Source organism: Mastacembelus armatus, chromosome 20, assembly GCF_900324485.2.
Source record: "Mastacembelus armatus chromosome 20, fMasArm1.2, whole genome shotgun sequence".
NCBI lineage: Eukaryota > Metazoa > Chordata > Actinopteri > Synbranchiformes > Mastacembelidae > Mastacembelus > Mastacembelus armatus.
This window is the reverse complement of record NC_046652.1, coordinates 10,684,072-10,700,717: the sequence shown is the minus strand read 5'-3', so window position 1 is coordinate 10,700,717 and position 16,646 is coordinate 10,684,072. Positions and strand designations below refer to the sequence as shown.

The 16,646-nt window shown below is 39.9% G+C and overlaps 1 protein-coding gene across 1 annotated transcript; it reads right to left on the bottom strand.

Moving 5' to 3' along the window:
• Window positions 1-1,018: 1,018 nt before the first annotated feature.
• On the bottom strand, window positions 1,019-10,603 carry LOC113121969 (oxygen-regulated protein 1-like). The gene is made up of 5 exons (XM_026292858.1): window positions 9,962-10,603; window positions 8,836-9,027; window positions 7,268-8,383; window positions 6,515-6,751; window positions 1,019-4,876 (listed from the first exon to the last, which is right to left on the bottom strand). Exons 1-5 carry the CDS (start codon window positions 10,601-10,603, stop codon window positions 1,628-1,630), a joined length of 5,436 nt encoding a protein of 1,811 aa, XP_026148643.1. The 3' UTR covers window positions 1,019-1,627.
• Window positions 10,604-16,646: the final 6,043 nt, after the last annotated feature.

The following is a 16,646-nucleotide window of genomic DNA, read 5'->3' as shown; positions in this document are numbered from 1 at the left end:
CAATGATCAACAAAAGGGGTTGAAATGAACCTCTGCCTCAATCAACACACAGATTTATAGTATCATTGTAATCCATCCCTTATTTTCTTCTTTTTTCATGTTAAAGCAATTGCATTAAACAGATGTGTCACCTAAGGAAAAGAAATTTGATTTATATGAAGTTATGTAAATATTTATTTAAATAATAAACCATTTAAAACATGTAGTGTGCTCAGTTTTCTTGATATATAGATATACCAGTATTTTTTACAACTCTGTAATAAGAGACTTTATTTTACTTTTCCACTTAGAAGTTTAATATTGATGCCTCACTTTCACGGTGTTTTACGGATTATCACTGCCATCTAGTGGCCATTGTTGCATTTATCATTTGGGCCAGTTAAAAGTTTAATTCTGTAAAATGTCACATTAGAATTATTTCCAACATCATATCTTGAATAATAAATATTAATTGGAGTTATTGTGTCATATTTGCATATTTAAACCATATTATAAATGTAATTTGTAGAAATCATCAGGCTGTTATGTTTTCTTTTTGTTCACAGATGTAAACACTCACCTTTTACTGCATTCCTCGACGCTCCTGTCACAACATGAGGCAGCTCAGTGACAAAGTCTGAGAAGCAAAACAACCTTAGAACAACAAGGACACTTCCTCAGACAAAGTAAGAAAACAGGGGTCACTGCTGGTCTTCAGAGACCTGATACTGATCAGCAAGATGACTGAGCTGCACTTCCTAAGGTGTCTTTAACACAACATTCACCTTGGCCTTTTGACTTTTACAATTACAAAATAAAAGAAGATGGAGCACTTGTAAATACACACCTTTATTATTAAATGCCATTTTAAAGAGACAGTTGTCACAGCTGCCACATTGAAAACCATGAATTCTAAATAAATAGGTTGTCATAAATATATGTTAAGCTAATGGTACTCCATGAAAAAGAGCAGGCCTACGTGCATCTTTACATTTTAAACAATCAGTATATAAATCAATATCACAGTATCTACTGACAATTTGATGTAATCTTTGCACGGCCTATCGCATATTCAGTTGCTTTTTTGACTCTTAAAAAAAGAAACCGCACCATTTTGACCTGAACTCAAGGCCAAACTTGAGCTGCAACCACAAACAGTGCAGGGGGTTGGCCTTGCTGCCTGACATCTGCAGAGACCTGATCTGTTTTAAGACTTTTAAAACAAGATTACTGTAATGCTCTGGGTAGGTGTGCTGTTGACAGGCAACCTGTAAGAAGAAAAGAGCTGCTTTGGAGCGTGCATGGCAAATACACAATCAAGATGTTACGAAAACACATTCACAGTTTTTATACTGAACAAGGAGCTGACAAACTGTATCACCAGCTCTTAACAAACACAGTAAAACATGAAGGTTGTATAAAGATTAATGCTTTAGCATCTGTGATACATCGGCTCTTAGCTCAAATGGGTTGACATATGATAGCGTATTATGCCAAGGCTATGGCAACGTCAAAATGTAGGCACCAAAGATAAGATAATTCTAACGTAGCCCAACGATGTGATTCATTTAGACAAAAAGGCTCTTAGACCTTTTTTTTATTTTTTTGTGATTGTGCGATTTCTGTTTAAAATGTCCTCCAAATGTCCTTACAGGATGGGACAATGCTGACCACAGAAATTGTACAGTAAGTCCAACATATCCGGCTCCTGAAGCCTTCTGTTCATAACACCCTGACCTTTCCCAGGCTGCACCACTACAACCTCACCATCAGATGGCATCTCTATGAGGGGGTGCACTTTGTTATCCATCACTTTAAAATCAGTACCACTGCTCGCTGGCCGTGTGCCGTTTGTATCTGTCCACATTCTGGTGTCCTCTAGGTTGTCTTTTGTGTCTGTAATACTGTCTCCATTCACACTGCTCTTGCTCACAGTGCTCAGCTCATCCTGGCACACATCTGAGTCACCAGCATGAGGCAAAGAAAAGTAGGTGCACTTCCTTGAAAATGATGTCTTCTTGTCTTCCCTGTCAGACTTTGCACTGGAAAGTGAATATTGGTTGGTCTCTTCTGTGTCCTCACACAGCCCCTCACCTGGAGGAGAGTTTGTGAAGGTTTTGTTTATTCCAATTGGGTCTGAAACAGATTTTCTGATTAGTGCGTTCTCCCTAAGGAGCCAACTCTCGTTGTCAATAGAAACACTGTCTCCAGGTCCGACTTGGGCATTAAAAACAATGCATCTTGTTGCTTCATTTAAGGTGTCCAGTGCATTTGTAGAACTGAAGTAAGACATCTCAGACATTGCTTTGGATCGAGCTGTATGGAAAGGTGAGAAAATGCTTGAATGTTCTTTATTTTTCTGCTTTGGTGCAGATGGGGGCCTTTCACCGGATTCCACATCAGGATTAGCATCTTTCTTGCCATAAAGTCTTTCGATTGTTCTCCTGACAAAGCCTTTCGTGATAGATTTCCTCGCCAAATCATCTTCACCACTTGACAGCTCACCTGACGTTTGCGATTGATAACCACCACTACATGATTTCTCTGCTTTTAACTGTGACAGCTCTGAGGCGTTCTTGCCTTGGAAACGTCTATGACTGTGCTGAATATCTGTGGCACTCTTAGCCAGGAACATATCCCTGATGGATCTGACCCTGTTGCCTTCAGCTTCTGTGGTTGTCACACCGGAAGAATCGTAGCTGAAAGACAGTGATGACTGTGGAGCTGATCGGGTACAAAGAGCCGACTGAGAAGTGGGTGATTCAGATGGTGACTTCTCAACATCCGACTCAAGGTGGGCATTCGTTTGTGAAAAACACCTGATGGCAGAACTTTCAGTAACGTTTTTTCTCCCCTGGGCATTAGCAACCTTCTTTTCTAAAAGACTGAGTCTCTCTGCAACAGACAGGGATATGTTTTCTTCAGACTGATGCTTGACTTTGTCTATAGCCTTTTCATATTTTGTAACTTCAGACTCTGTGACTGATGCAGGAGCTTCCTGGTAGCTCTCCTTTATATATCTGACCACATTGGCATGTTCCTCCTCTGAGCTAGACTCTTTTTCATAGTAGTTTAATTCTTCTTCAGCTGAGCTGCTGATTTGTTTCCCATTGGGCTGCTCTATGTGTACCTGCTCCTCACAGCTGCTGTGGTCATTCCCACTGTCAACATCTGCTTTAAACCTGTAACTATTTGATAAACTGCCAGACTTTACCAAGCTGCTGTTGTCTTTTTTGGAAAACGAATCCTGATTTTCTATCAAAATGCTCAGCTCTACACCTACAGTATGGTGATCTTTTGCATTATCATCAGGCTTAACAATACCCTCCTCTGTCTCTTCTATCAAAAGCTTAAACTTATTATATTTTCTCATTTGTTTTTCATAATCTGGCAGATCATCAAGGTGTTCTTCCTCCTCTGTGCTGTCCTGCACTTCATCAGGGTCAGACAAACTTTCCTCAGTTATAATAGTTTGTTCTTCGCATTCAACCTCTGGCTGCTCTTCCTCTGAAGAAGATGGTTCATCCACATCTGAGTTACGTGCGCTTTCGCCAACACTGACATTTAGTCCCATGCATGATTTTGGAATGTCCTGATGTTTCTCCGACTCAAACTGACTTGTGGGGTTACGCAAAGCATCTATGCTCCTTATGTCTTTACAATCAACCTCTGCTTGCTCTTCCTCCGGTGACGATTGGTTTATATTTTCTGGGTTAGAGATGCTTTCCCTCCTGCTGACGTTCAGTTCTACATAGTAGTTGTCTTCTTCCATCTCAGAGTGATTTTCACGGCTGGATAAGTCACCCTCACTACTCTGCTGTTCTCTCTCCTTAACTAGTGGTTGCTCCTCCTTTGGATCATGGTGCTCACATACTTCTGAGCTAGACACACTTTCCTTACTGCTGTTTGTCTCTTCTACGTTTTTATTGGCACTTGACATATCCTGCTCTTTTTCATCTGGACCTGACTCATAATCATAGGTAAGCTCTTTCTCAAGGTGACTTATGGTCTCCTCACGGCACAAATTCCTCACACCATGTTCCTCTGTATCAAATCTACAACTCTCTTTTTCAGAATTTCTCTCACTGCTTGGGATGCCAGTCATGGTTTCCATTTCTTGTTTTGATTGTTCTTCCATGTGGCTTTGATGCTGATTTTTATCTTCCTGATTTTCTTCATTGTCTACATCCTTACACGATTCCCCATTCTTCTCTACAAATACCATTGTAGTGTAAACCTGCTTCTCCTCGGGTACCTGTTTCTCATTAGGTTCAGCTGGTGGACATTTGGCCACAGCAGTCTGCCTGTAGTGACCATCATCGTCTTTAGTTGCCTGGTAAGTTGGTTTGTGCTTTGTTGTTTCAGTAACAGGGGGAATGCTGTCTGTGTTTGACTGCTTTGATTGGTCAATGAGTCTTTTAACGACGGAGGTCACGCCAACATTAGGTGCCTCATCTTGATTACCATCCCTGACATTAGAATGAGATATCTCGCCATCACTGTTTTCATTTGGTGACAGTTCAGCTTGTTGGATAATCTTGGACATGATTTCTTCGTCATTGCTCTCACTTATGACTCTGTCAGTAAGAGAAGCCAGTTCCTCCTTGATATTTTCAGGTATGTCCAGGCTTTCCATTATCTCACTGATAACATTTTCTTCAATGCCACAAGCTTTTTCTGGACTATCCTCAGTGATGAGTCTTAATTCCTGAAAATCCTTCCAACTTCGCAGGAGCTGTTTCGAAGCCGACTGTTGTAAATTGGACAAACTACCTTTCAGCTTCTGGGAATCCTCAATGTTGGCAATTTCTCTGAGGGAGTCGATCATTTTTAAGGCCTCGGCACAGCTGACATTGTTGGCATTCAGCTCACGCATATTCAGGTTAGTTATGCCTTCCTTTAGGGTCATGACGGACAGGAAAGCAAGAAGAGCTTGAGATGATGAGCCAAATGTAGAGGCTACATGTGAGGAGAAATCAGGCAGGCTATTGGACTTTTCCAAACAGGATCTGCGTTTGTGCTGCGTAATTTGCCTAATTGATTTTATTGAATAGCAAATCTTCTCAAGCACAGGTGTCATGTTTGGCTGGTTTGCTATGTTAAATGGTTGTGGCATTGTTTCTCTTTCTGTCACACATTTCTCTTGATCTGCCTTTAGGGGGTGATCTGTCACCTTTCCCTTATTTTTATCAGTTTGACTTTCTTCCAGCTGGAGAGTTTCACAGGTCAGTGTTTTGTCCAGCTCAGCTACTGGTTTTATAGACTGTGATCTTTGGTTGCTTTTTCCTTGGGATGTTTTCCTTTGTGTATTATTTGCAGACTCTGATGCCGTGTCTGAAGAGAGATTTCTGGAGAGCTTCTTTCTACTCGACTTGTGTCTGACAGGTGGCGACGCCATATCTAGAGACTGTGCATATGGCGATGGTCTTTTTTGGATGGTCAGCTTTTTTTCAGTAGAGGGGCTAGTGTTGGGTTTTGTATATTTTTGATTTCCAGTGTTTGGTGACGTAGTTTTATCAGGAGCATGGTCATGTAATGCTAAGTTTGGTGAGTTATTATGAAGATCAGAAAATATTTTCTTGGTTTGGCGTTTCCTCTCTGGAGATGGACTTGTCATGACTTTTACTTTTTTAACTGAGGGTTTAGGTGACGGTGTCTCTTTTTGAGTTGAAAATAGTATTTTTGTCTCGGCCAGTGGAGGATGACTAGATGTTGATACCTCACTTGATGAAATGCTGGGTGATGACATTCTCTCCTCAGATGACGAACTAATGGGAGATAAAGAAGTGCAACATGATGGATTGGTTATCAGATCGAAGATTGATTTCTGTGTCTCTCCTACGGATTTAATTGGTTGTTGTGTCTCTGTTGAACACATGTCATTTGGCAGCACTCTATCACCCACACTATTGATGGGAGTAGTTGATGTGGTTGACTCTGAAGTAGTATCACTACCCAAAGTATAGTTATCCAGAGAAGCCTTCCTGAGAGACATTTTCCTTTCAAAAGATAGATTACTGACCAAAGGGGCCCTTTTAATAGATGGAGTTCTTGGTATAGGTGCTTCTTCCCGTGTGGAAGGAATGTCAGTCTGAATTGATGTCGTCATTTCCATTGTGTGTTCGACAGGTGATATGGTCTTGTCGCATGTAGGACTGATGGATAATGGATGATTATCCGGCACTTCGCTGCTCACTGAAGAGAGACTGTATAATGTGCTGCTGACCACTGAGGATGCATCCATCACACAATATTCAGTGTTTGGTAACTCTGTATTTTTAGGTGTTACGTTTTGCAATGAAATTGCAAATGGACTTGATTTAATTTCCACCTCACTCCCTGATGGTATTTCTGTTTCAAACTGATTTGATAATGGACTTATTCCAGAACTGGTACCATTCGAGACAGGTTTTGTTTCTTTGGTATTTTTCTGACCCACACCAGTGCAGTTTTCTGTACTCGGGGTAGCATGACTGTGAACGGCTGTAGTTTTTTCCACTAATCGACTTGATGGTTTGTTTTCAAAACACTGTACTCTCAGTTTGACGGATGCTCCCAGCACTGGCTCAGATTTAAGAGTTTGATATGTTCGTGTTTCAGATTTCTCTTCCAGACACGTCACTTCCTCTGTACCAGTGACCAACCCATCATTATCTTCTGACTGCCCAGACATGTTTTTTGCTGTTTTCCTCTCCTCACCTGGGTAGTCCGTAGGGTTAATATGCGCCTTCTCCAGCCATTTTTCTACATATTCATTGGTTTCAGAACTGGACTTAAAACCAGGAAGTGACATGCTTTCACTAATATAATAGGGCACATTTTTGTTCTTTTTCTCCTCGTGCATTGATTTTTGCCGTGTCAGTATTCCTCTTGGTTGGCTGATTTCAGCAGAAGAAACATTCACCCTACTCGTTTTTAAAGAAGCTGTATTTCCTTTCAGTCCTGATACTACATTTGGGTGCGAGCTCTTTGTTGTAACAATCCCATCTCTGTTAGGTGTCGGTTTCTTTTTAAGCCTTGTCGTGGTTTTTGCTGATTTTGATTTATTCCCATAAATTCTCTTAATGAACCCAGCACTGGAAAAAGTTTTCACATGTTTCACTTTCTGTCTTTTCCCCAGTCGCCAATTGTGTTTGTTTATCACTTTGGGTTTTGAGAATACTCTGTTTTTTTTCTTGACCTCTCTTTTTTGGGACACGTTTCTGTCTCTAGTGGATGCTGGGAACTTTTGCTGCCTATTTGTTGCTTTAGTGTTTGTTGTCTTTAGTGGCAGAAAAGTAGGTATTACTGGTTTATTCTCAGCTCGCCTGTTACTAGCGGACTCCGATGTTGTCCAGGGTCTCTGCAGCTCAGGTTCAAACTCAGTAGTGGAAGATAGCTGTCTTCTTTCTGAAGTGGCTGGCCTATCAAAAGAAATCCCAGAAGACGACATTTCCTCCATACAAATATTTGCAAGGAAACTGTTCTGGCAGTTCTGCTGTTCATGTATATATAAAACTCTTTCAGTGATCTCCTCCCCACTCGATTCAATCTGTAGGCTCTCAGTTATCTCAGCTGATTTGAATGTGGATACATTTCTGCTGTTTATATTGTTGGCATCCACAGAGCCATGTCTTCTTGGTTTGGGTACTGGTCTAGTCGTACTTTGTTGGAGCATACAGTATTGCTCTGCCGTGCCTCTATTTTCTCTCTGTTCTTGGTAGGTATAAGAGCCGACCATACTTTTCTGAATCCCATCCACCATCACTGATTTGATGCTCTCCACAGAGGCTTGTATTTTACTAATTTGCTTGCGCCCCGGTGTAGGAGCTCTTCTAGGGGAACCCACATCTGTCTGTAATTTAAAATGATCCTCTTCATTGCTACTCTCACTGAGAGCACCATTACTCAGGGGTGGTGGATCCTCATCATTGTTGTCTTTTGTTTTGTCCTTGGTAATGGAGTTCACGACTGCAGCAGGACTTTCTAAATCCACCGAGTTTGATTTAGGTGAGCAGATCTTCTGCTCTGCTTCAGACTCCAGTGAACATGTCTCATTAAGCTTATTGGCCACACTTGAGCGTTTCAGAGTGGTTGTCCAGTGGACGGTTTCCTCCTCCTTAATTGTCAGCCGTACCTTCATCTCCACCGTCATGCTGCCGTCCTGGTTCACCCGAAAGGACTTCTCAATGTCATCCTCAGTGGGCAGCAAGCAGTCCCGCGTTTCACCACCATCGCCAAGGCAGGTGTCACTCTCCATCTCTCCTACACACTCTCGCATATGAGTCGACTCCAACTCGACAGAGTTTGTATTGTTACTGGGTAGGTCACATGATCTTTCCGCAATTGAGTTATGGATCTGATTCACAATGTATCTCTCTGATGATGAGGAGAAATTTCTTGACGTTGAAGAATATGACAAAGGCTTCTTTTTAGCTTTTCAATCAGTCAATCAGGCCAAACCGTTAGAAAAAAGTACATGTTTAAGAATCAAGCAGAAATGTCCAAAGATTGCAGGCAAGGATTGACCACAGTAGATAGTTGAATAGGGTAGGTAGTTTGAAGAGGATACCCAGGAAGCATGAAGTGAGAAGAAAGAGAAAAAAGAGAAGTTAAAAGATAGTTAGACTTTAGAAAGTATGAACGATAATAAAAACTATTCACAGCTCCTGAAGAGCTGCCAGCGATGTAGACACTCTATGTAGGTCATCTGTGGTATTACGTATAATATCAGTGCCTCAGCACTTTCCCAATCTTCATCCCATGAGAGCAGGTAGATTACTGCAGACACACTGTATGTGTCATACAAATAAAGGTCCACTGGAGTCACAAACTCTTCAAAATGAATTTGTAAAATGTTTTAAATCAGGATGTGGCAGAAAACCAGATTCTTACTGCATAAAAAAACTTACGATTTAAGGCCTTTAGTCTTGTGAGGCCTGTTTGGTTGGGGGGCAGCCATGTTGGAGCTGGTGGCTTCTGCACACTGTAGTTTGCAGGCCTGAATGGCTCCCTGCCTGCAGCCACCACAGTCCCAGAGCACAATATCAAGCCTGGAAGACCATCAACCTGCACATGCATAAAATGAAGGGATTTGTCCCTTTATACAGTGCAACAATTAGTATTTTAATTATAAAAATATATGAACCTTGGCTGTAATAATATCAGGTATAATTCATATAGTTCCAAAATACCTATGCATGTGTGTATGTCAGGTCCAAAATGAATAATTAGTTAAAATAGCACCAACACTCTTACTGTAGAATACATCCTTGACCTTGACCTAATTTATTATTGGCCAGGGTTAAGTTTGTGAAATGTTTTGTTTTCCTTAACTCTTTCTAATGTTCACCAATTGTGACTGAGTCAGATCCAGCTACCTTACTTCTGTATTTTTCCTTTTTGGATTTTTCTTACATCTTGTTGGATGCATTTTATTTTCATAATGCAATATAATAATAGTTTCTCTTGACATCCTTTTCTGAAGCATCTGAAATGAAATGTGTTTTCTTATCATGTCATTGTGTTCACTGATTCTAATGGACTCAGATGCAGATTTGTGCATTTCTCACATTTGATTATGGAGCGAGTTGTGTGCCTATAGGCCTTGCCTCACGAAAGACCAGGTTGAAATGTCACTTAATAAATTATACAAAAAATATAAAATATAAAATAAAATATACAAGTATGCAGTTATCTTTTTATATTTAGTAAAATACACTTCCTTCTCCAACACCTAGATTTTGGTGTATGTAATTTTACAAACAGTTTCAAGATATTAAAAAAATCATACAAAATGATTACATTTTTGTATGATATATTAAACTTGAATGTGCTTTTAGATTATGGATTAGGTCTAAATGATTTTGTCGTTCAGTGTATAAATCTGTCCAACAGTTTTCTTTGACTGCTTAGTAGGGGGGGGCTAGACTGACAACTTATGTTGTCAGTCTAGAGCTTCCAAAATAATTTCATTTTCTTAGAAATGAATTGTCACACTCACACGTCTGCCATCAGGTGTGTGTAATTTCACCACATGGAATTGGATCAGATCTGAGATATACTCCAGGATGGATTCAAAAGTGGGTGTAGTCCTCTTGTGAAGCACCACAGTGTGTTTTACAGTGGGGTCTCCATTGCGTAAAACCAGTAACCTCTTCGGTGTGCGCATAACCACTGGCTCTTGCTTGTGGAAGTTCCGCCCAGGGAAAAACCTGACCTGCTGCACAGTCCTACGATGGGAACTAAAAGGCCTGGCATGGTACCACGGTCGCAGCTTCTTCCTGGCCAGTGCCAGATTGATAGGTTTTACCTTACGGCTGTCAGAGCAGATGTAAGATTTCCCATCCTCCAGTTCATCTAAAGTACAGATTGCATGAATCCCTCGAGGGGTGGTGATATTCCTGACCCCAAATGGCAGAGGAACCTTTTTAGAGAGACTGTCCAGGAGTGCATCGAATGTTTTAAAGGTGCGGTTGTTGATGATAATACGCAGACCATTAAACTGAGGATCTCCACTTTTGTAGAAGCACACCCGCTTTGATAAAATAGGTTCGGTGATACTTGGGTGTCGTGGGGTACCAAAGGTGTGCCCACTCCCTGATGATTGGTCAGGGAGGATCCTTCGGTGCCCTGTGTCATTCATCTTTTCTGATTGGCTGCAAAAAAGAGGAGATATTTAGTTTGTATGTTGCTTTGTTTAGTTTCAAATCAGAAAATGATATTAAATAGCTCAGTTGGTGTAAGTGATGCAGTAACAAGAAGAAATCATGGGTTGGCATTAAAGATGAATGGACATCTGGACTTTGGTCTTAAAACAACTTAAATAGTTTGTGATGCGTAAACAGCTGAATGACGTCTTGCAAACACATGTTGTTTACTTTGTTCATGACCTGCCTTCTGGGAAAGATGTCACGTGAATGACATCTTTAATTACATATAACACAGCAAAGCAATCAAATGATCTTTGACCAACGTGTTGAGTGTTTCTTTTAGCACAATCATCAATGTATGGAAAAAAATGTTATAATGTAGTCTCAAAACATCGTACCTCAATTACATTTATTAAAAATCAGTGCTGAATTACAAACCCTTTTTGATTTAATTGTGATTTGAAAAACAGCCACATTCATTTGTTTTGTCAGTAAACCAACATTAAATTTGTTTTTATTATTTGGGACAAAATATTTGATGCAACTAGCAGCAAAACCAAAGCAAAAGAAGATCTGATTAAAGTTTTATATTAATATTGTTTTTCAAAGGATGTATGTGTAATACTAAGTATTTATTATACTTGGAGGCTTTAAACAAACGAAATAGACTTTGTGAGCAAACAAATAGAGCACTATTAAGATTTAACTCTAAGGTTTCAAAATGAACTCACCTTAGGTGTCATCATAAAATTTCCGGTTGTTTAGAAAGTGTCCCTGAAATGGTTTTCCGGGCTCTGCATCGGGACTGCCGTTGAACTAACTGCACAGCAACAGTTTATTTTGGTAGACACCATCATGGATAATTTGCTTAATCTTTGTTAGTTAATCTGCAGGCACAGTCCTCAGAAATCCTCTTGAGAAAGGTGTGTCACATAGATGTCAGTCACAGGAGGTTGAACAATTGGACATAATCAGCCTGACTTACTTATTAACTCCTATATCAGACGAAGCACATTTATACAACGCGTTTTTCCTATGAATATTTTTGTCAAAAAAGTAAAGTCCCCCTCAGATTAAAAAATGTCTTGTACAATTTTCAATGCTTTAGTGGTTTGCTATAACTTCAGACTTATTTGACAATTAAGGAAGGTGGATGGTTAATAAAACTAAGTAAAAACGCAGGTTTTTTTTTTGGTTTTTTTTACCAGTGGGAGCAGATGGTAAATTGTTGTCCAGTTTCTAATATTCGTGCAGGGTTGTAATCTTATTGAGGACCTCTTTAGATAATAGGGATTAAGGGAATTTCTATTTGCAGGACCGTAACAGAAGTGCACTTGCTTAATGAATCAGTCGAACATTTACTGTCTTGTATCTAAATAATGAGAAATTAATGTTTGGTAAGAGTATGTCATTTTTATGGATGAGCTATAATAGAGGTTGTTTTTCCTTGGCACATATGCTTTGACCTGAACACATACTGCAGAGGATGGCTTAGACATTTAAATTAAAAAATAACATGAATATTATTTTAATAGCAAACATAAGCAGAGACTTTAATAGCCTCTTCCAAAATACACATGTCATAAATAGTGTTTGTTTTTTACGTTTAGGGTAGTAGTAGTTAGACTAGGATTAGGAACCTTATTAGTGAGGGCAATTAGCTGGTCATGTCCGTGCTTAACACTGAACCGTCACGAGTTGCAACAGCTACCAAAACTGGACTGAAGTGAGTCTATTTATGTAGTGAAACGGATTGGTCGATAAAGGATGACTTCACTCCACAGTGAACCTGAAGCTGTAATGAAGCAATGGAAGGAATATGCAGGAGTTAAGATCTGTCTAAAAGGATAATGCGATGACACTCTGCTAAACTGTTTTATTTACTAGTGTAAAAATAAATAAATATCCCCGTGCGTATGAATGTGACACTACACTTCTGTAGGAAAGAATTCCTGCTGATGTCCACTTGACGCATTCAGGAATGCTGAGCTCATGACCTGTTCCCACAACAACAACGAGCACAAAAATGTGAAAAATCCTTAAAGGAAGCTGGGGTACTGGGAGAGCAGACAATGAAGGAAGCCCCTAGAGTAAACAGGTAGCCTGCATGCCCCTCATTCCAGCCCTCCACTGAGAGAGAGATAAGAGACAAGCAAATGTTGAAACTGAGCGGGTAAAAAGGGCCGGTCACGCTGACAGAGCAGCAGAGATCCTGCCAAACATACCTGATTCAGCCTGAAAAATAGGCCTGAGCTGAAACTCAGCACTCAATGTAGCATGACAGGTAATGGCAACAAATGTGCGAAGGTCCATTTGTCACATAACCAGCTATGTCACAGAGTTCAAACAAACCAGCTGGTGATATGAATACTGTTATTTTTCCTTCACATGATTACATGTGAAATCACACGCCGCCATGACAGAAATATCTGTCTCTGCGTTCCGGGTGTATTGCCACCCCTGCCAGGCACTATTTTTAAACCCTTGCGCCTATACTACAACTAATTGGCGCCAAGTTAGATTCAAACCTATGCTGTTAATGGGAAAAAATGTGTGATATGTTTTGGCCCATGTCCCCTTTCTATATTTGGCCCAGTGTCCTCAATGCAGCTGCTCCTCCAGATCTGTCTGCTTCTGTTCCCATCAAACACCTCTCTTCACTCTGCATTTATTGCCACATTTCAAGAGGCAAATAGTCCCCCAGTCAGCTCCTGCTTAAAAGCGCAGAAATACATTTGGTGGCTACAAAGAAAATAAAATCAGTCAGCTGATGTCGATCCATGTTTAGCCTTTGTTGAGGCATTTAAAATAAAATACCCAGCTCGGTTTTGTAGCCTTTGTAAGAACTGGTTAAAATTCCCAGCATTGCAGTGGTCAGGAATTTAATTAGAAGTAGTACAGCTGCACTGTGACCAACAGCAGTTTTTAAGCATTAACAAAAAGCAAGGCAACTGATATGATCTCCTTTAAACTTCTCTTGCACCCAATATCAGTCTTTGTTCTTCCAGAAATGTTCAAAGATGCACAATAACATTGATAAATTACATTTTTCCTTTGGGAGCAGTTTAGTGCAAGCTTAAAAAAATGTGGCCTGGCAAAAGGTGAGCCAAAAATATGCTTACTATTCAAAATTCAATTTAAGTTACACAATGTTACATCTTTTTTTCCCCCCTTAACTTCCAGTGGAATTCCCAGGTTTTGAATGAATCCCTGCCAAACAGGACTCATAAGGTCAAACCACTGCCCGTCCCCTCCCCTTCAAACCCCTCGCACAGCAGTGCATGCTCCCCACCCCATCCATTTTGAGTGCTCCGTATCAGCTGTGCCAAGCTTTTAATCTGCCTGGTGACATCCCAGTGTTTCCTGCATGGGACAGAGGGAGAGATAAGCACACTCCTCTGTGCGGTAAATCACTCTGCACTCCCACTCCTTCACTGATATGCCCATTATTCAATTAGACAGCACTCAAACTGACCACAGTTTTTTGGTAATTACAATCAGGGGCTGGGGGTTATTTTAACTTGTTTTTTTTCTTTTCTAGACTTTCTAAAACACTTTCTTGTTTAATGACAGACAATAAGGGAAAATGTCTATATCTGCAAGTGGTGAAAACTAACAAAAAATTCTACTTTATAAATTACATAAATTTAGTTTGTCAACCTTTGACAAATCTTCCTTCCACACTTCAATAAAGTAAATGTAAGTTAGTATGACTCATTTTTTACTAACGTATTTCATGTTAGTGAAATCAAAATACAACACAGCATCCTACTTCATTAGCATATCGGTTTGGCTCGTGTTTGCTGGCATGCATTCTAGCAGAATTACTATGAGAATAATAACTAGTTAAACAATTTTTACTTATCTTCTACTTAATGTTATAAATTAATGCATCGGTGCTATGAAGATGGCAGTTTAAGTGCTAGTGAAGAAATGAAAACATGAGTTAGCCTAAATAGGTCATTACTGCTCTGGTGACCTAAAAAAAAAAAAATCTCATAAATATTTCATTTCTAAATGTAATAATTGAATTAAATTTCACTTTATACTGCTTTACTACTTACTGTACTACTTTCATTTGACATCTATAGTTGTTATTCTCTTTCAAATTTCTTTGTACCTCAGTTTATAAAATCTTGAATTTTTAGTTATGCAACTATGCACAACAATAACAGACTTTTCACATCTTAGTATTGTACAAACACGTACTGTAACAATGAGGACATCCCTTCATACTGTCTTGACGTTGATACTTGAAGTATATTTACTGCTCTCTTTTACATGTATGAACATAAATCACATTCTAAAACTGTTTCTCAAGTTAAGTTAAGGTTGTTTTATTTCCATTTCTACTTAGCTTAGCTGCTTATTGCAGTATATTAATAACCCTGCAGGTGGAAGTTGTTTATTTTCGTGTTTAATGCTTATTTACCAGAAGTCTAATGAGTCCTGGCCAAAACAGCAAACGACAATAAACAAATAATAACAAATAATCATGAGAAGGAAGCAGGGACGTGGCAATCCAGTGTCTTTTTAATGCATTAATGCCTAATGCCAGACTGTGAGAATATCAACAATCAAGCCTCTCAACAGTTAAATCAATACTGATATGTGCAGAATGTGGACTATTATTCTCCAGAGGGCAGTGGCAGGCAGGGTCCTCCTCACCAAAGGGTTGAATACCACATGGCTGTTAGCTTTGGAAGGGGCCCGGGCGGAGGGCCAGTCCGTTGACGGGACAACCTGGCTATGAAAGACCCAGATAGCAGTCCGGCGTGAGGAGTGATTTATCCGTCTGTGCTCTCGCATCAGACAACCTTCCACTGATTAAGGGTCAGTCACTGAGCGACAGAATTGAGTGGAGTGCAGAGGGCGAGACAGGCGGCCTCCCTGTGTGAGACACTGGCATCCTGACTGCCACACAAATGGAGTTTGCAGACGCTGCGAACAGCACATGTACTGTACTATGTGCCTACAATGAGCGAACACATTCAGACACTCGTTTACAAGCCGGCTTATACAGAGGAATGTGCACGTAGTCATCATTTCTCTCCTCTCTCTTTTATATTCATATACCCTGGCTGACATTGGCCACACACACTTAAACACTTAAACACACACACACACACACACACACACACACACACACACACACACACACCAGAGCCAAGATAAAAACTTACTGAGTTGGCCTTGACTTTCTCTCAACCCGACAACAAGAGGATGTGGTGAATCTGAGTCGCCCACTGTTTGACTTGCCTCTGCGGGCTGTTAAAGATCAGTGTTCCTGATGTTCAGGGTTCACAAACAGGTTACTCCCTCCATCAATTTCAGTAGCCAGACAGTGGTGTCTTACTCTGCAGTAGTGGAAAGTACCCATATGACTTTATGATGTATTCATAGTGTTTTAAAAAAAATGTGATTGTTCTGCTTGTATTTAAGGCATTGTTAAAAGAAGTATTGCACTTTTTATCATGGAGTTAGGGGCTCATGATAGTTGGGGACTATCATGCCTGTTTTTTGTCTCTGAATCTTTATTTGTAAGCAAACCTGGGAGAAAGCTGAAAGACATGTACAGTATCATCATGAATAGCGATCACAGGTGAATAGTAGCCATGTTTTAATTTGAAAGCTACAATTAATTGAAGGTGAAATTTGTCTCATCTTCAGTATTTAATAATCTCAAGAAATGATTTGTCTTTCCACTGTGTCTACCATATATAATGGTATCTAATCAGTTTAGTCCTACGTACAATTAAAGTGTAAAACCCTTCTTTCTTTTGTATACCTTCTGTACATGAATGCACTCATTTATTAATGTAGTGTCTAGTGTTTACTTACCGTACACTGTGTGGAGCTTGTTTCTTTTGTTTATTGTGTGTGTAGTTATTGTTGCCGGTTTCCTTTCTGTGATCTAAGTCACACTGGCTCTGTCAGAGTGACTTACTATAATTAATTACTGCTCAGATATTTAGACAATGTGCAGTACTGCTTGAGCTACTAGTTTAGCTTCAATTTCAAGTTCAGCTTGACTTA